This window comes from Nerophis lumbriciformis, linkage group LG35, assembly GCF_033978685.3.
Source record: "Nerophis lumbriciformis linkage group LG35, RoL_Nlum_v2.1, whole genome shotgun sequence".
Taxonomy (NCBI): Eukaryota; Metazoa; Chordata; class Actinopteri; order Syngnathiformes; family Syngnathidae; genus Nerophis; species Nerophis lumbriciformis.
Window position 1 is genome coordinate 23,625,606 of NC_084582.2, and position 21,310 is coordinate 23,646,915.

The window sequence follows — 21,310 nt, forward strand, 5'->3', positions numbered from 1 at the left end:
GTCAATCAACCCATATGATTTTTGCTGTAATATTTTTGTTTTGAAAAGTCACTGTGACTGATAGAAAAGTGATGGTTTTAGCAACATTTTAACCTGTCTGAATGCTAATAATCATTTTGCGAGCAAGCAGGTAAGCTACGCGGGCGGAGCGCGCGGAGTGACCCATGTTACGAGCCCCCGGCCACGGGGGTGGCGGGCTGCACGTGACGCCGGCCGCGGCGAAAGCGGACTAGGCGGGGTGTCGGTGCGGTGGGCGCGGTAGTGACCCTGGACGTGCGTCGGGCCCTTCTCGCGGATCGCCTCAGCTACGGCTCCCGGTGGGGCCCTCTCGGGGGAAGGAGCCTCGGTCCCGGACCCCGGCGAGGCGTCCCTCCGCTCCGTAAAAGTGTCCATCTCTTTTTTTTTTTTCTTCAGGTTGTGGCATATGCTGCAGGTGCCTGCTCGTTTTTCGTATGTGGGTAACAACATTTAACTATGTATATATATTTCCCAATTGGTTTAACTGCCACCCGCAAAAAAAAATAAAATAAAAAAAATAAAAAAAATATCTAATTAATCCGCCCGACCCGACCCGCGAGCGGATAAAATCTTATTTTTTTAAATTTCATCCGCCCGATCCGCGGATAATCCGCGGACTCCGCGGTTGTGTCCGCAAACCGCGCATCTCTAATATATATATATATATATATATATATATATATATATATATATATATATATATATATATACAGTATGTGTTTCAAACAGGAGGACTAATGTGTGAAAGCAGGCGTGCACGTGTGCGTGTGCACGCTTCATTGAAAGAGTCTCTCTCTCTCTCACCCCCCACCCGACCCCTCCTCCTCCTCCTCCTCCCTCATCTCCCCCTCCGCTCCCCGCGCGCAGCCTGGGTGGTCTCCCCCCTTGCCCTCCCTCCTCGCTCTCTCTCTCTCTCTCTCTCGCTCGCTCTCTTTCTCTCTCTCTCTCCGCACTTGGGTGAGCAGTCGCCTAGCAGCTAATAATAGGCGATGTTTGGGAGTCATTTGCTTCTTCTTCTCGGCCAATGGGAGCCGCAGCACTTTTCCATCTAACTCCCTTTTCACAGGCAGGATCCTCCAGACCTTGGCGCGACCAGATCGGAGGTGGACCTGACTCCCGGACTACTACTACTACTACAACTATAGTACTACTAGTACTACTACTTGTACTACTACTACTACTACTACTACTTGCACTACTCCTCACTGTGCGGACACGCTGTGTGCGGGCGGATGACGACTGAAGGATCGCCGGGGATTTGTGCGCATGATGTGGGGATGCAGTTCCGAGACTGCTGCGGCTCCAAGGACGACTAGAAGACTTTCTTCCAAGCGGACGCATGTCGGATTACCGCCGCCGGCCTCTGTGAAGTCGCACCCGCTTTGTGTCGCCTCTCCGGACCATGCCGTCGGATCGCGGGGTTCCGGGAGCCGCCGGCGTCTTGGGAGATTTCCCCCCGAGTTCCAGGCGCTCCCAGCCGGCCGCCGACTGCTGCCAGGCTGCCTTGGCGCTTAAACACAAGTCAAAGGTTGGTCAAAGCTGCTGTTGGGACTCTTACTCTGAAGGCTCACAGCACAGTGAGCCCAGGCTCTTGTTTTGAAATGCTGTAGAGGAATTCACTGATTGACTTTGATCTGACAAAGCATCTTTGGATGCTTGGATGTGTTCCAAAGGTTTGTAGCAGACTGCAGGAACAGAGCACGCCATCCATGTCAGAAATAATGGCAAACATTAGATGAACACATTCCAAACGCTGCTAATTGTGTTGCATCATGGGAGATCCTGCCCCAGCTCTAGAGTAGGTTCAGGTAGCGTGTTTGTGTTGCATTATGGGCGATCCTGCCCCAGCTGTAGAGTAGGTTCAGGTAGTGTGTTTAAGTTGCATCATGGGCGATCCTGCCCCAGCTCTAGAGTAGGTTCAGGTAGCGTGTTTGAGTTGCATCATGGGCGATCCTGCCCCAGCTCTAGAGTAGGTTCAGGTAGCGTGTTTGTGTTGCATTATGGGAGATCCTGCCCCAGCTCTAGAGTAGGTTCAGGTAGTGTGTTTGAGTTGCATTATGGGAGATCCTGCCCCAGCTCTAGAGTAGGTTCAGGTAGTGTGTTTGAGTTGCATTATGGGAGATCCTGCCCCAGCTCTAGAGTAGGTTCAGGTAGCGTGTTTGTGTTGCATTATGGGAGATCCTGCCCCAGCTCTAGAGTAGGTTCAGGTAGTGTGTTTGAGTTGCATTATGGGAGATCCTGCCCCAGTTCTAGAGTAGGTTCAGGTAGTGTGTTTGAGTTGCATCATGGGCGATCCTGCCCCAGCTCTAGAGTAGGTTCAGGTAGCGTGTTTGTGTTGCATTATGGGAGATCCTGCCCCAGCTCTAGAGTAGGTTCAGGTAGCGTGTTTGTGTTGCATTATGGGAGATCCTGTCCCCGCTCTGGAGCAGGTTAATGTAGCGTGTTTGTGTTGCATCATGGGCGATCCTGCCCCCGCTCTAGAGTAGGTTCAGGTAGTGTGTTTGAGTTGCATCATGGGCGATCCTGTCCCAGCTCTAGAGTAGGTTCAGGTAGTGTGTTTGGGTTGCATCATGGGAGATCCTGCCCCCGCTCTGGAGCAGGTTCAGGTAGCGAATTCGCTCCCAAAGACAGCTCCTGTTTTCTGTGTTTCTACTGGCACGGAAAGGTCGCCCATGTGACACCTGTTGCCATGTTCTTGTGCTCCTCAGGTGGGTCACAAAGCTCCTCTGTGGATCCAGGCCAGGTTCCAGACCCTGCTCTTCTCTCTGGGTTGCCACATCCAGAGGCACTGTGGCAAGGTGCTCTTCATCGGACTCTTAGTGTTCGGGGCTCTTTCGGTCGGACTCCGAGTGGCAGCCATCGAGACGGACATGGAGCAGCTGTGGGTGGAAGGTGAGTTCCACATGACTTCTCCACTTCAAGCTGGAATGCTCTCCATAAGGTGCTTGCTTACTTTTGGAAAGGGGGAGTCTGGAGGTTCTCAACTCCTGTTTCCATTGTGGCAGAATGTGTAGTAGTTGCAGTGCTGTTAGTGGTGTCCATCAGGACCAGTCCACACACACACACACACACACACACAAACACACACACACACACACCGTCCTGCATGGGTCAAAGCTATGGCACGTTTTCAGGGGCAGAAGCAGCTTGATTTGGTTTTTCACACCGGCCAAATTCCTTTTAAACCCCCAGGCTTTCAGTCTGATCCCTGCAGCAGATGGACTGTGAATGGTTGGCCATCTTTGAGAGGGGAAGGGGTGGGCTGGTGGGCTCCCTCCCTCCTCCCCCCGAACTCCCTGTGTGGTCCCTAACTATTCTTGGATTCCATTCAACAAGAGGCAGCCCCCCCTCCCGACCACCACCTCCTCCTGGTCTACCTCCTGCTCACAGTAGAAAAAAAAGCCAGTGAAGTTGACCCACCTGTTTTGCACGCTCTAAAAGCGCCTCAGCAGTTGGTGAATATAAACACACCCTAGAGGGGCTTTTTGGGGGTCTTGTTTGCATAAATGAGTGTGTTCATAAACACCATCAGATAAATGATTGTGTTCATCAACACCGTCAGATAAATTATTGTGTTCATCAACACAGTCAGATAAATGATTGTGTTCATCAACACCGTCAGATAAATTATTGTGTTCATCAACACGGTCAGATAAATGATTGTGTTCATAAATGCCATCAGATAAATGATTGTGTTCATAAACACAGTCAGATAAATGACTGTGTTCATCAATACCGTCAGATCAATGATTGTGTTCATAAATACCATCAGATAAATGATTGTGTTCATCAACACCGTCAGATAAATGATTGTGTTCATAAACACCATCAGATAAATGATTGTGTTCATCAACACCATCAGATAAATGATTGTGTTCATAAATACCATCAAATAAATGATTGTGTTCATCAACACCATCAGATAAATGATTGTGTTCATCAACACCGTCAGATCAATGATTGTGTTCATAAATACCATCAGATAAATGATTGTGTTCATCAACACCGTCAGATCAATGATTGTGTTCATAAATACCATCAGATAAATGATTGTGTTCATAAACACAGTCAGATTAATGATTGTGTTCATCAACACCATCAGATAAATGATTGTGTTCATCAACACAGTCAGATAAATGATTGTGTTCATAAACACCATCAGATAAATGATTGTGTTCATCAACACCGTCAGATAAATGATTGTGTTCATCAACACCGTCAGATCAATGATTGTGTTCATAAAAAACATCAGATAAATGATTGTGTTCATCAACACCGTCAGATAAATGATTGTGTTCATAAACACCATCAGATAAATGATTGTGTTCATAAATACCATCAGATAAATGATTGTGTTCGTAAATACCATCAAATAAATGATTGTGTTCATCAACACCATCAGATAAATGATTGTGTTCATCAACACCGTCAGATAAATGATTGTGTGGAATAGAATGTGTGCCACTTGTGTTGCTATGGGATGGAGTGTGTGTCAGTTGTGTTGCTGTGGGATGGAGTGTGTGTCAGTTGTGCTGCTGTGAGACTGGAGTGTGTGCCAGTTGTGTTGCTGTGGGATGGAGTGTGTGTCAGTTGTGTTGCTGTGGGACTGGAGTGTGTGCCAGTTGTGTTGCTGTGGGATGGAGTGTGTGTCAGTTGTGTTGCTGTGGGACTGGAGTGTGTGCCAGTTGTGTGGCTGTGGGATGGAGTGTGTGTCAGTTGTGTTGCTGTGGGACTGGAGTATGTGCCAGTTGTGTTGCTGTGGGACTGGAGTGTGTGTCAGTTGTGTTGCTGTGGGACTGGAGTGTGTGCCAGTTGGGCGGTATAGCTCGGTTGGTAGAGTGGCCGTGCCAGCAACTTGAGGGTTCCAGGTTCGATTCCCGCTGCCGCCATCCTAGTCACTGCCGTTGTGTCCTTGGGCAAGACACTTTACCCACCTGCTCCCAGTGCCACCCACACTGGTTTAAAAATGTAACTTAGATATTGGGTGTCACTATGTAAAGCGCTTTGAGTCACTAGAGAATAGCGCTATATAAATATAATTCACTTCACCAGTTGTGTTGCAGTGGGATGGAGTGTGTGTCAGTTGTGTTGCTGTGGGATGGAGTGTGTGTCAGTTGTGTTGCTGAGGGGTGGAGTGTGTCAGTTGTGTTGCTGTGGGATGTAGTGTGTGTCAGTTGTGTTGCTGTGGGATGGAGTGTGTGTCAGTTGTGTTGCTGTGGGATGGAGTGTGTGTCAGTTGTGTTGCTGTGGGATGGAGTGTGTGTCAGTTGTGTTGCTGTGGGACTCCAGGAAGCCAGGAGGCATCCCCCCTTTTAAAAATGCTGTGCCTTTAAGAGGCGGCCATGTTGTAAAGTCTCTTGTTTCCACCACGTTGACAAAGCCTCAATGGAGAGCAAAGTGCTGGTGGCACAAGGAGAAGTTCTTTCTCGCTTTTCTCCCGCACACAAATCCAGGAAAACACTGGCACGCTGCACAGAAAGCGCAAGACAAAGCTAATAAGACGGTATCATGGTGAGGGGTGTTTGTTTCATTCACTCCGTTTGTGCGGGTCAAATATTGTGGTTTTTTTTTTAAATGTTTTTATTTTAGAACAATTTTCTTTTTGTGTGACAAATAATGGCCGATAATTAGTTATTTATTTATTTATTTGAAGGAACATTGCTTTACTTGACTGGGATAGTGCACATTCATAAAAAATTGCTGAAAATTTACCAGAATTTTTCATCTATTGTCGCAAAAATTACACAAATACCGTGGTATATGTTTATATATTTCAATGTTTTTTTTCCTCCAGAAAACAATTAAGTCACTTTTTTCACTAAATACCACTTGGCTTTCCAAGTACCACCATAGTGACAACATTAATAAACAGTAGTGTAGTAGACCTAAGTATTCATTAAGTACCACCATAATGACAACATTAAATACAGTAGTGTAGTAGACCTAAGTATTCATTAAGTACCACCATAATGACAACATTAAATACAGTAGTGTAGTAGACCTAAGTATTCATTAAGTACCACCATAATGACAACATTAAATAGAGTAGTGCAGTAGACCTAAGTATTCATTAAGTACCACCATAATGACAACATTAATATACAGTAGTGTAGTAGACCTAAGTATTCATTAAGTACCACCATAATGACAACATTAAATACAGTAGTGTAGTAGACCTAAGTATTCATTAAGTACCACCATAATGACAACATTAAATACAGTAGTGTAGTAGACCTAAGTATTCATTAAGTACCACCATAATGACAACATTAAATAGAGTAGTGCAGTAGACCTAAGTATTCATTAAGTACCACCATAATGACAACATTAAATAGAGTAGTGCAGTAGACCTAAGTATTCATTAAGTACCACCATAATGACAACATTAATATACAGTAGTGTAGTAGACCTAAGTATTCATTAAGTACCACCATAATGACAACATTAAATACAGTAGTGTAGTAGACCTAAGTATTCATTAAGTACCACCATAATGACCAACATTAATCTACAGTAGTGTAGTAGACCTAAGTATTCATTAAGTACCACCATAATGACAACATTAATATACAGTAGGGTAGTAGACCTAAGTATTCATTAAGTACCACCATAATGACAACATCAATATACAGTAGTGTAGTAGGCCAAAATTTTCATTAAAACAAGGCAGAGGTTTTATATAACAAGCATGTTTCCTATTTTTAGCTACTGCACTAGTGGTACACCTACCACTGCACTAGTGGTACACCTACCACAGTTTACTAATGTAATTCATAAAATGGCCTATTTATTATTGTTGTTCATGTTTGTTTTGTCCCTGCATGACTTTAAAGAGATGAACACCATCTTAAATTCTGCACTGAAAAACAGATCAGTAAGAGAGAGTCCCGACGTTATTGTCATTTTTCCCAGCCTGCGTGTCCAATGTTTATTTTTATGGCTGCGGGACTTTACAGGATGTGAAGTTCATGTTGAAAATGTACAAAATACTTTGCTGAATTTGTTTCAATTCAAAGTAAGACCTGAACTACTGCAAACATGTCACTGTGACAGCACTTGTTGGGATATTACAGATATTAACAGTTCATTGCTGTAAAGTTGAAGTCTTAGTTCCAGTCTATTACAGTCAATGTGGATTACAACGTGAAGAAGAACTGCCGTACCTTTACAGTGTTTCTTTGCTTTTGCCGCATACACAACATGTTTTTTATTGCTGTGAAAATGTGTTTTTTTGTTGCTGCGGGATGCTCATGTTACTGAAATAGAAACCTGTGCGTGTTGTCTCGGTTCTCAAACTTTGGTACGAGTACCGCTAGCGGGACACGAGGTCCATCCAGTGGTACGCAGAAGAATCGCTCTTCAATCTATGTAACATTAAATCAATTGATATTTAATTATTATTTAGGCCTACTACGCTACTGTGTTTGAAATGTTTGGAGAGCCAAATGTTTTTTGAGGTGGTGCTTGGTGAACAAAGTTGGAGAACCACGAGGTAGATTAATCATTTGTTGAGTCACTGCCCGACTTTTACAACATGTGACACTCATGTCGTTAAAACACAGCACTTGAAACACAACAAACTGCTGCTAATTGCTTGTGAGATCAGGTGTGGATGTTGTCTTCACACCACACACCTGGTCAGGTGTCGTCTTCACACACCTGGTCAAGTGTCGTCTTCACACACCTGGTCAGGTGTTGTGTTCACACACCTGGTCAAGTGTCGGTCTTCACACACCTGGTCAAGTGTCGTCTTCACACACCTGGTCAAGTGTCGGTCTTCACACACCTGGTCAAGTGTCGGTCTTCACACACATGGTCAGGTGTCGTCTTCACACACCTGGTCAAATGTCGTCTTCACACACCTGGTCAAGTGTCGTCTCCACACACCTGGTCAGGTGTCGTCTTCACACCACACACCTGGTCAGGTGTCGTCTTCACACACCTGGTCAAGTGTCGGTCTTCACACACCTGGTCAGGTGTCGTCTTCACACACCTGGCCAGGTGTCGTCTTCACACACCTGGCCAAATGTCGTCTTCACACACCTGGTCAAGTGTCGTCTTCTTGCGTAAAATGTTTGTCTGCTTTGTGAGTGTGTGTGTTTACGTACCTGCTTTGTGAGTGTGTATGTTTACCTACCTGCTTTGTGAGTGTGTGTGTTTACCTACCTGCTTTGTGAGTGTGTGTGTTTACCTACCTGCTTTGTGAGTGTGTGTGTTTACCTACCTGCTTTGTGAGTGTGTGTGTTTACCTACCTGTTTTGTGAGTGTGTATGTTTACCTACCTGCTTTGTGAGTGTGTATGTTTACCTACCTGTTTTGTGAGTGTGTGTGTTTACCTACGTGCTTTGTGAGTGTGTGTGTTTTCTTACTTGCTTTGTGAGTGTGTGTGTTTACCTACCTGCTTTGTGAGTGTGTGTGTTTACCTCCCTGCTTTGTGAGTGTGTGTGTTTACGTACCTGCTTTGTGAGTGTGTGTGTTTACCTCCCTGCTTTGTGAGTGTGTGTGTTTACGTACCTGTTTTGTGAGTGTGTGTGTTTACCTACCTGTTTTGTGAGTGTGTGTGTTTACCTATGTGCTTTGTGAGTGTGTGCGTACTTGCTTTGTGAGTGTGTGTGTTTACCTACCTGCTTTGTGAGTGTGTGTGTTTACCTCCCTGCTTTGTGAGTGTGTGTGTTTACGTACCTGCTTTGTGAGTGTGTGTGTTTACCTACCTGCTTTGTGAGTGTGTGTGTTTACCTACCTGCTTTTTGAGTGTGTATTTACCTACCTGCTTTGTAAGTGTGTGTGTTTACCTACCTGTTTTGTGAGTGGGTATGTTTACCTACCTGTTTTGTGAGTGTGTGTGTTTACCTACCTGCTTTGTGAGTGTGTATTTACCTACCTGCTTTGTGAGTGTTTGTGTTTACCTACCTGTTTTGTGAGTGTGTGTGTTTACCTACCTGCTTTATGAGTGTGTATGTTTACCTACCTGCTTTGTGAGTGTGTATGTTTACCTATCTGCTTTGTGAGTGCGTATGTTTACCTACCTGCTTTTTGAGTGTGTATTTACCTACCTGCTTTGTGAGTGTGTGTGTTTACCGCCCTGTTTTGTGAGTGTGTGTTTACCTACCTGCTTTGTGAGTTTGTGTGTTTACCTACCTGCTTTGTGAGTGTGTGTGTTTATGCACCTGCTTTGTGAGTGTGTGTGTTTACCTACCTGCTTTGTGAGTGTGTGTGTTTACCTACATGTTTTATGAGTGTGTATGTTTACCTACCTGCTTTGTGAGTGTGTGTGTTTACCTACATGTTTTATGAGTGTGTGTGTTTACCTACCTGCTTTGTGAGTGTGTGTGTTTACCTACCTGCTTTGTGAGTGTGTGTGTGTTTACCTACCGACCTGCAGGACCACCAGGGCTTTGTCCAAATAGCACTTTTTAGAGCAGAACTAGGTGCACACCTGCGTAGAAGTATCTTAGTCTGAGGAAATCACCTCCCACTTCCAAGTGTGAAAGTCGAGCTCGGCAACGTGTGACTCGGGCCCTGGAGGGGGGGATGCAGGAAGAGGAGAGTGATGGTGGAAGACACCGAGGAGGAGTGAGAGAGGGGGGGGGGGGGGGGGGGGGGGGGGTCAGGAAGATTGGAAGTTTACGGCTCGCTGACATTCTTCCATTTGCCTTGTCTGGTGTTATCAGTGTGGTGAGGTGTTGCTCTTGTATAAAAGAAACATCTGCGGCGGGAAAAGAGGGAAATGTTTCTGTAGAGAAAGGAGTTGAGGTGAGCCGTGACGGCACGTTCAGTGTCCAAACACCAGTGCTGGGGAGACTACATCGGAGAGAGGGGTCCTGTGTACAGTAGAGCAGCATAGCCATGGAGCATCCACACCAGGCCTACAATGCTGGAGAACGTTGGCACCAAAATCACCAAATGTACTGTGTTGGAAGGGCTTCTCTGGAGACAAACCCCGGCAGGTAAATGTTACAAGTCATCAGCGCGAGGCCCAGGTCCGACAGAGAAAGGCGCTCTATGAGGCATTATTGGAGGGGAATATGCCCCAGCTAGATAAATAAACTCCCAGTGCTCAGGACCTCACTGGTGGAGAACAAACAAGAGCAGAGTCAACCTGGGTCACCTCCCAATGTTTATTTTTTACACTCCATCCTCCAGTCCAAGTCATGCCTTGCCTTTCTCAAACACACACACACACACACACACACACACACACACACACTGAGCAGGACCAGCCCTCAGACAACACGAAGCTTTAGACGCATGTTCATCAGACCTGACCAGAAGAAACACACTCGGTGGATTCATCATTGCACATTACACTCAACTTAAGAGGAGAATTGGTATGCTTTAAACGTTTGAGTTACAAGCATCCCTGGCATGAGTTGGTGTACCAGAGTGGACCCTGTAAAATCACACCAAAACCCTGCGGTCTTAAGTTGTAGCCAAAGACGGACATAACTTTGTTTTCCAACCATGGAAAGGACGAAAGAGAGTGTGAAGGCCAAGAACATTAAAATCATGTCCAAACAGTGGATTTGTAGCCATGAAAATATGGGAAAGCTGCAGAGGGTGTGTTTGATGGAGAAGCAGCCAGAAAGAGAATAGTGTAAGATAAATGATCATTACGTTACTTACTGTAGTTGTTGGATTTTGTACAATGTTTCTTTTCTATGAGTTATTTTTTCCTTTTAAAGGGCATGTTACATGTTAAAATTGTAACAAGCACCCAATACATTGATTTCAAAGATTTCAATGGGCAACGTTGATTTGAGATGCAAGTGTTTTGAGATAAGAGCGCCGCCACAGAACCAATGAAGCTCGTAAGTTGAGGTGCTACTGTATTTTACACCTTATGTGCTGTATCGTTTAGCTGATCATGAGGTAACACTAACCATCCATTTGTTATATTATAAATTTGGAGGGAGACTGTGCTGAACCCCTTTCCATCAGTGTAAGCTCTTAGGTGATGTGCGATACCACAGTAAAGTTCAGGCTGGTATCGGCGATACCAATCCGATACCGATGCTTTGTGCAAACATTTATAACGTGTCTGCTTTGTGTGTTTTGAAATAGTAACATTTCTATTTAAAAAACAATAAAACTGTAAGAAAAAAGCAAACATTTGGAATGTATGAGAAACAGCTGACATTTTAAAGTTAAAGTTAAAGTTAAAGTACCAATGATTGTCACACACACACTAGGTGTGGCGAAATTATTCTCTGCATTTGACCCATCACCCTTGATCACCCCCTGGGAGGTGAGGGGAGCAGTGGGCAGCAGCAGTGGCCGCGCCCGGGAATCATTTTGGTGATTTAACCCCCAATTCCAACCCTTGATACTGAGTGCCAAGCAGGGAGGCAATGGGTCCCATTTTTATAGTCTTTGGTATGACTCGGCCGGGGTTTGAACTAAGGCTGAAACGACGCGTCGACATAGTCGACGTCATTGGTTACGTAAATACGTCGACGCCGTTTTTGTGCGTCGGCGCGTCGCATATTTACGTCACGCTACTTTACTGTCATGGCGGAGCGCAAAGCAGACGATGCGAGCGAGGGGAAAAAAGCACGCCAAAAGTCGTCAAAAGTGTGGGAGTATTTCAATAAACGGCCTAATAATGTTGTTGTATGCACACTGTGTCGAGCGGAAATGGCCTATCATAGCAGCACAACGGCTATGAACGAACATTTGAAAAGAAAACCCCCGACAGCGTTCTTGCCATCACCATCAACAAGTTAATCGTCCGCGTGCGTATACGTTGTCATTATTACACAAAAACATGAATGTGTCATTTGTATCTGCGTTGTAAATTCATAAACTAAAGCACCGTTTCGCTCTGAGAGGCGCGTTTGGCGTGCCTGTTCAGTGTTTACAAAGACGCGCTCCTCTTTAACGCTGTGGAGAGGCGGCGGCGGCGGCGGCGAGCGAGCGGCGAGCGGCGGGGCGCGCCGGGAGCGACGCCGCAATCGTGCCCAGGTGCGCGATCCGCGCAGTTGGAAGAGAAAAGACTTTGTGTAAAATTAAAAGATTGTAAACCTGGCAAAGCCGTCTGGCGTTCAGTCTGTCGGTCCTGAAAGAACCCCACGGCACAAGACGTGTCACAAACGCTAACGTTAATTAGTTGTGCAAATACCTTTTACAACATTAACAGTTACATATACTATGTACAAACCAACAATTAACTTTCACTTTAATCATACTATCATTGTTGTGTTATTAAGCAAAATAAGCAATACTTTTACTTTTGTTGAAATGTTTACACTGTACACTTTTTTGTATTGGATGTTTAGCTTTATTTTTGCACATTTTAGCAAATAAGCAATACTTTTACTTTTGTTGAAATGTTTACACTTGTTACAGAATATTTCCGTTTTGCACTTTTTTGTATTGGATGTTTATCTTTATTTTTGCACATTTTAAAGCAAAATAAGCAATACTTTTACTTTTGAAATGCTTATACTATTGCAGAATATTAAGATTTGCACTGGATGTTTACTTTTATATTTGCACATTAAAAAGCAAATAAGCTACTTTTAATTGTGTTAAATGTTAAAAGTTTTAAATGTTTACATTGTTACAGAATATTTTGTCATGTTGTTGTCAATGTTGACTGAGTGGCCATACTTTTTTTTTTGTAAATAAAAGCCATGCCTTTTGAAAAAACTGGCCTACATTTATTTTTTCCTCTTCATTTTAAATTTAAAAAAAAATCGGTAAAAGGAAAAATAATCTATAGATTAATCGAAAAAATAATCTATAGATTAACCGATTAATCGAAAAAAATAATCTATAGATTAATCGATAGAAAAATAATCGTTAGCTGCAGCCCTAGTTTGAACTCACAACCTACCGATCTCAGGGCGGACACTCTAACCACTAGGCCACTGAGTAGGTAAAATGAAAAATAATAATATACTTAGTCACCTATAACACAAAGTGTTGTCTTTAAACATATATAATATCTGTATTTTAGCTTTTAAAATCATTTTTACAAAAATTCATCCAAATGGCCCACCATACCTGACTTTTCGGCCCTCTGTGGAAAACGTTTCGACATCCCTGATGTAAGATATTATAAACTCCCCCCAAAAAATACAGTATATATACCTAAAATAATAAACAAAGTTTAGTTGTTAAAAAAGTAAAATAACACTAAACTATGAATTAATTTTAAAAATGACAACAACCATAATAAGCAATATTATTATTATGAATATTTTCGCACAGGCAAAATTTTTGACACACTAAGTTAGGCATTTACACATTTTTATTATTAATATTTCTTACATGGGGAAAAAAACAACAGCAAAAATTTAATAAAAAAGAACAAAAATAAGTGTGTAATGAGAAAAAGCTGAAATGTTCCAACTAATAATTAATAATAATATACTTACTAAGTGGCACAATATCTGTTTTTAGCATTTAAAAAAATAAAAAATATCGTACATTTTGACTTTTCAGTGTGCGTTAGAGGTGGGAATCTTTGGCCACCTCACGATTCCATCAGGTTTTAATTATGGATGCATCTTGAATTGATGTATATTGATGCACTTTTACATTTATTTTCCTTTCACTTGCAACTTTAAAAAAAAACAGTGTATTTGTAATAATAAACAGTTAAATTAATGTATAAAAATCATTTAAATGTGTGACCATAAAATAGATGTCGGACCTCTGGGTGAGCTGCACTTTACAACTGTCTGCATGACTTTATTTACAATAAATACATCGATTATTGACGTTTACTAATCGATTTTATAATCGTACATGCCGGAATTGCGATGCATCTAAAAATCGATTATTTCCCCCACTTCTACCAAAGCAGTGTTTTTCAACCTTTTTTGAGCCAAGGCACATTTTTTTCATTAAAAAAAAAACGGAGGCACACCATCAGCAGACAAAGTTAAACAATGAAACTCCACCAGGTTGTCGTGCCTTATTTTGAGTTTGTTGTTGTTTCCTGTGTGTCGTGCTTTAGTTCCTGTCTTGCGCTGTTATTTTGGTGACTCTTCCTGTTTTGTTGGTGTTCTCCTGTAGCAGCTTCACGCCTTCCTTTGAGTGCTATTGACCGCACCTGCTTTGTTTTCACAATCAAGACTCTTTAAGTTGTGCGTACGCTATCCTTCTTTGTGGGGACATTGTTGATTGTCATGTCATGTACGGGATGTGCTTTGTGGACGTCGTCTTTGCTCCACACGCTGTAAGTTTTTGCTGTCGTCCAGCATTCTGTGTTTGTTGACTTTGTAGCCAGTTCAGTTTTACTTTTGTTTTACATAGCCATTCCTATGCTTCAGTGCCTTTTCCTAGCGGGAATTGCCTTGTTATTTTTTGGTTTAAGCGTTACATACCTTTGTACCTGCACGCTGTCTCCCGCTGTGCTCTGCATATTGGGATCACGACAAACCATCCTCGACGCGTTCCGACTTCTACAAAGCAATGAACTACCTGCTGCCACCTACTGGTATGGAGTATTACAAGATTACCCTGCCAAGCTCTACACAGCACAGGCACTAGACAACGGCACATTATCATGATTATTGATTTGCAAAAAAATATTTTTTGGACCAATTAGGTGAAGTTGCATAATTTCCCACGGCACACCAGGCAATATCTGATGGCACACAGTGGTTGAAAATCACTGTACTAAAGTATGGATATTTGGATTTAAGATTGGATATTAGAGCATAATTGTCAGGCTTGCCCCTGACAGTTTGGTTGTGTTTTAGTTTTTCCTCTGTGTGTAGTATTTCCTGTCAGCGCTCTTGTTTTGGTTCTGTTTCCTGTTTGTCTCCCTGAGTGCTGTGTCCCCTCAGCGGTGGCTGACTGGCACCTGGCCACACCTGGTGTCAATCAGCCAGCTGCTATTTATACCTGCCCTACCCTCCAGTCACTGCTGGATTATTGTCATTGTCATTGTCGCTAATACTTGTGGTCACTATTCACAATTAAATTAGCCTTTGTGCTATTTTAGTTCATAGCCAAGTTTGTTCTCCGCCTTGTGCGCGCCTTTTGTTGTTACCCTTTTGTTTGTTTTTTTGCTATAGTGCTAAATTAAATCATGTTTTCTCGCTCAATGCCTGCCGTCATCTCTGCATCTTGGGGTTCGTCACCAACAAACTGACAATAATACGACATCACTTCCCATAGCTGACGTGATGCTGGTCTCCTTGAAACAGCGCGTCTGCTGGTTGCAGCCGAGTACTGCGCTCTAATTGGCCTCAATTCCTTCAACTAATCAACATTGGAGTCCTCCATGCAGAGATCTTTAACGATGATTATTAAGCCTGCTGCTATCTTGTACGAGCCTGTCAAAGTCCAAACTGTCAGAGGAGCCCCAGATAAAAGCGTCCTGATGGAAAGTGGGCGGCGCCCTTCCTCCCGCTCGCCCAGGAGCCCGCTTTGTCTTTTGCGGTGCGCGACATAAAGCGACACCAGTCACCTTTGCAGCGTTTACAGCGCCGTGGTATAAAACCTTGAAGAGCGACGTGGAGGGAGGACTGGACAGTTTCTTGCTGTAAAAAAGAAGGAGAAGAAAGAAATGATCAATTCATTTCTGCTGTGAATGAGACCAGCAAGGTGGAAAAGTTGTGCCTTTCAGGCGGGGATGAATGTATGTTGCAAGCACACATTAAGCAGTATTAGCGCTCAGTGGAGTGTCTAATGTGACTATTTTCCACACTGCCCATGATTAGCATAATTAGCCTATACATATGGAAATGGAAAGTGCCTAAATGCCAGCTCTGCTGGAAATTGATGTGCACGTCTGAATAGAATGTAAGTGAAACAGGTTTTTTTTTCCTACTGTTCCTCCGGCCAGGAGGATCTTTCTCACATCCACGTATGGATGGGGATTCTATTCTGACCCTCACTAACAGACCAGCGCAACACAGAAGACTGTATTTCCCTAGGTCAGCTCGCCGAGTGCCAGCACCCCCCTACACTGAAAACTCTCGCAGCCTCCAGTCTGGCATTGTTTTACAAGCTGGGAACGTTTTGGTCCGTTTGTTGTGAGAAAGAGAAGAGGGAAAAAAAAATGTCTCGCTTTATTTGATTCCGCTGTTTGTTGGGGAAACATGTGAAAGAAATGACAAAAGAGTACGTGAAGGGTGGCCCATCGGACTCTGCTGGGTCCACATGTGACAAAAGGAGATTGGTTCTTCAAGAATGTGGACCGGGTCACGTCCTGTGCGTAATGTATTTTTCATTCGGGATATCAATGAATGTACTGTAACAAATTAGCACAGTCCAATACTGTAACATTAACCTTTATATTTCACAACAATGAACTGTTATTTTACAATAAGACAGTAATATCTAGGGATGTTCGTATCAGGGTTCTACCCGGCCGATCCCAATCATCCATGAGTGAGATTGAATCAAACTGTACATTTTCATGTATTTATGCCATTCCTTAGTCCCTTTTATTGCATCACAACAAAGTCAAGAGTACACTATAACTCAACTACGTATCTGCTACGTGTTGAAGTCCGTCCGTCCTCATTTGTCCATGGAATTATTCCCAAAGTTTGTAAACAATCACAAAAGAAGTTATTTTGAAAAAATACAAATATCGACCCAATCAGTTTGGTATCAATCATGTACTGATACGAAACTATTGACGTGATGATTGTTGATAATGATACTTAAGAATCTAAAAAAAAAATGCAGTTCATGAGGTGCTTATTTTAGCTTAGGGGAGCATATCCATCCATTTTGCACCGCTTATTCCCTTCGGGGTCGCGGGGGGCGCTGGAGCCTATCTCAGCTACAATCGGGCGGAAGGCGGGGTACACCCTGGACAAGTCGCCACCTCATCGCAGTTAGGGGAGCATAATTAGCTGCTAAAAATAAATACAGTGTCAGCCAGAGGGGATCGGCATTTAAAGGCAATAATCACATACTTTTTCATCCCAATCGGCCGATACCTATCGATCGGCACATCCCTCGTAATATCACAGCAAATAACTGTCAATTCAAACTAATTTGCCTTTTCAGGGGTTCCGTAGACTACATTACGCAATGGTGTGCAGTCGGTGTGTTGTATAACCCAGAGAGTTACTAGTAGGGATGATGTTTGATAAGAAATTATCGAGTTCGAGCCTATTATCGAATCCTCTTATCGAACCGATTCCTTTTCGATTCTCCAGATAGGTTGTTGTATAGGGAAAAAAACACACAATATTTGGTTTAACAAAAGCTCACTTTTATTATATAAGAAAAAAATAAAATCTAGTAAATAAATAAATGTTGACTGTTACCCCCCCCCTAAAAAAATAAAATAAATAAATATTGACTGTTGGTACCCAAAGTTTTAAGTGAGATTTTTAAGAAAAACAAATATATACAGTAACACAAAAACAACCTGTCTCTGTGATCACTATAGGTGTATAAATAATAATATAGTGTTAAATAAAATCGGTCCCTTGGGCACGAAACTGAAAATAATACAGCTCTCCAAAAAGTGCACTTCTGCTGCTATTTGACATAACTGTTTGTTTTGATGCTTTGACATTTTTGCACTTTATTTCTCTATTGAAAGAAAATTCTATGAAGAGAAAAGTTGTTTGCAAATGTGGTTACAATGCTAAAAAATGAAAAGTTAAAGCTAAAAAAATAAATACACTTTATTGAGTTAACATTATTTCTTTATAGGGGGAAAGATGTGATGTTATGAGCTAGGGAATATAACAACTACACTACCCAGCATGCAACGGGAGTGACGAGCATGCGCGGTAGCCCTGAAAAGTGTTGTTGCATGTCGTTAACCGGCAGCTAAGAATGAGGTTATGAGCACGCTGTGAAAGTAAACGTCAAGAACTCAGCCAACACGCCTCGTCTGCATTATTTATAATTAGACAGACAACAAATATACAGTGGGATTTTGTTTTGTTTACAAGGAAAGAAAAACAAAAGTTCAAAAAGGGAGATCATGTCATATATGTTGTGTATATATATGTATGTGCTGCGGTTGCTTTAAGAACGTTGCGACAGCTGCCGTAAAGGAGGTGCGTTGCTAGCCTGGTTGCTATGTTTCCGGTTGGTGGTAAAAGTGTTCGTCATGTCTTTGTACCCTGCTCAAATCTCTCAGTAAAGTTATTCATTGGATTATACCTTTTGTTTTGAACTTTATTACACATTGGAGCGCTTTTTCCGGTCCATTGTTTTTTCTGCTTTCGCTATCTGCGACTAATGACTGAGCTACATGACGTCATTTCTTGTGATGTCTCACGGGGCATCTCTGGTCGGGACGGGATTCGTTCCCAGGGATTCGAATAAAGAACCAACTCTTTTTCTTTACTATAGTGGTCTCGATAACGGGTACCGGTTCTCAAAAAGGGATTTGAGTCCGAGGACTCGGTTCTTTTCTTATCGAACAACCGGGACAACCGGTTTCGAGTATCATCCCTAGTTACTAGTGCAAGTTACAGTCATTAACCGTAAAATCACTATTTTGCAGTTACAGTAAATTGCTGTAAAGATACAGCATATTTAATATAGTATAATAACATGTTATATATATTATATTATTTATACGTTACGTTTATTATATATTATATATATATTATAATATATTTAGTATATTAATACATCCGTATTTTTCGGACTATAAGTCGCAGTTTTTTTCATAGTTTGGCCGGGCTCCAGTGCAACTTATGTATGTTTTTTTCCTTTTTTATTATGCATTTTCGGCAGGTGCGATTTATACTCCAATGCGATTTATACTCCGAAAAATACGGTACTGCCAAACTAATGTAGTCCTTGTGGACTTTACAATGAATGTTTTTCAATACAAGACATTTTGTCTAATATACTCGTGTCCCTGCTTGGAAGCAAGCACTTATGTCGCAGGTAGAAGAAGAAGAAGCTTTCAACCCTCCTCTTTTTGGGGGTCTTCCTCCAGAACAGCGTGGGGCCTTTCAGAAGCCCCCCCCTAATCCAGCTAATCTACCACGCTCAACTTTGAAGGTGGCCTGTCCTGACCTAGTGTGGCCTGGAACCAGGGACTATAGGCCTGGACCTCACCACCACCACTAGTTTGGCTGTTCTCCGAGCCTTACATATATTTACATATATATATATATATGTGTATGTATATATGTATATATCGTTTTCTCAGCTATAGGGAAATCTGAGCGTTGTGCTTTATTCCAAAGGGAAGGGTCAAAAGGAGAGGAAATGACTGGTTGGAGCCCAGCGTTTATACCGGACCACACACATACATTTGAGCACACAGACGTTCATACAAACATTATGTCTGCACAGCGTAGTCACGGAGCCATGTCAAGGCTTGTTTTGACGTTTTTTCCTTCTTAGACGTTGGGAAATGAAGCTCTTTAAAGCCAGCGTAAGAATTGTTTGTCAAGGCAATCTTTATTCACTTTTACCACCGTGGACTCACAGTTAAATCCTCAAAATGCTTCCGTAGTGAATGAACAATCCACTTGGCTGTTAAAACCACAGTCTCCTTACTTTAAGGGTTTTTTTTTTCTTATAAATGTACAAAAATACAACTTTTCTGTATATTGTATGCATGTATTTGTATATAGGTACACATATGTATGTATATACGCTAAGGAGAACTTAATTTTCCAGGAAGTGTCTCTTTAAGAGAGTGTGGGGGCACGGCAATGAAGAAAGAGGGGAGGAAAAGAGAGAAGTGGTTAGTGGAGTTGTGTTGAGGTGTTTGAGGCCGGACCAGGGCGAGGAGAGAGCGAGAGAGAGAGAAAGAGAGAGAGAGAGAGCTTGGGTGGTCCAGATGGGAGGAAGGAGACACAAATAGCTATAATTTACTTCAGCAGGCCTGTAATTACAGAGTCTCTCTCTCCGAGCCACCCAGTTCCTGTTCGCATCAAAACCCCAAACGCTGTAGAGGTTAACGTTTGAAATGTCAAAAAAGGTTTAACAGATGTCAACGAGGCGCAAGGATGGAAGATGTTGCACTTTTGTCTTTTGGGGGTTTTTTCGGGGGGGGGCGGGGACAGTTGAATGAAATAATCCGTAAACATTTTGTGTGGAATTGTTGCTCAATCAATGGTGACTTCAAAGTCATGTTTGTGTAACCACATGTGTTGCTCTTCTTCTCCTGACAAACACACCACATGGTGGCACTGTTTTTACACCCCCCTAACTTGGAGTGACTTGAAATTTCTCCCTAGAAAATTTTAAGGCGTGTCGCCGAATGCCCATGGAAATTGGTGCGCACCTTTGGTAGCCTGACAGGCACATGTGTGTAAAGTTGGAGCAAGACTATTCGTCTAAGGCTTATACAACTTTGAGGATGTATTACGTGCCATACAGACAATACTATTTTCATATCATGATAATGTATTTTAGCTGTGCAATATATCCCAAATGGCCTCTTAATAAGTGCAATAATACTGGACTGTGAAACAGAATAATGTGCACTAACCTGTCACCTTACGCCTCTGTCACTTTATATATGTATATATATATATATGTGTATGTATATATGTATGCATATATATATATATATATATATATATATATATATATATATATATATATATATATATATGTGTATGTATATGTATGTACCGTATTTTTCGGATTATAAATCGCAGTTTTTTTCATAGTTTGGCCGGTGGTGCGACTTATACTCTGGAGCGACTTATGTGTGAAATTATTAACACATTACTGTAAAATATCAAATAATATTATTTATCTCATTCACGTAAGAGACTAGACGTACCGATAGAAGAGGAAGCGGCGCATTGTCTACCTTTGGAGTTGGCAGAGTTGTTTAGAAGCGACATTGAGGAAGAAGATTTCATGGGATTTAGCGATTAGGAGTGACAGATTGTTTGGTAAACGTATAGCATGTTCTATATGTTATAGTTATTTGACTGACTCTTAATATAATATGTTAACATACCAGGCACGTTCTCAGTTCGTTTTTTATGCGTCATATAACGCAGTGGTCCCCAACCACCGGGCCGCGGCCCGGTACCGGTCCATGGATCGATTGGTACCGGGCCGCACAAGAAATAAAATAATAAAAAAATAAAAAATAAGTAAATAAATAAAATAATACAAAATAATATTTTTTTTAATTTTTTTATTTTTTATTTTATTAAATCAACAAAAAAAACACAAGATACACATACAATTAGTGCACCAACCCAAAAAACCTCCCTCCCTCATTTACACTCATTCACACTCATTCGCACAAAAGGGTTGTTTCTTTCCATTGTTAATATTTATGGTTCCTACATTTTATATCAATATAGATCAATATAGTCTGCAGGAATACAGTCCGTAAGCACACATGATTCCGGTCCGTGGGACA

At 42.2% G+C, this 21,310-nt stretch overlaps 1 protein-coding gene across 1 annotated transcript in view; it reads left to right on the top strand.

Moving 5' to 3' along the window:
- The first annotated feature begins 1,050 nt into the window (after nucleotides 1-1,050).
- ptch2 (patched 2) overlaps nucleotides 1,051-21,310 on the top strand; it is a 61,226-nt gene continuing 40,966 nt past the window's right edge. The window contains exons 1-2 of the mRNA XM_061928140.1: nucleotides 1,051-1,546; nucleotides 2,727-2,910. Of these exons, the coding sequence (XP_061784124.1) occupies nucleotides 1,421-1,546; nucleotides 2,727-2,910 (310 nt within the window). The 5' untranslated portion in view covers nucleotides 1,051-1,420. The remainder of the gene's footprint in view (nucleotides 1,547-2,726; nucleotides 2,911-21,310) is intronic.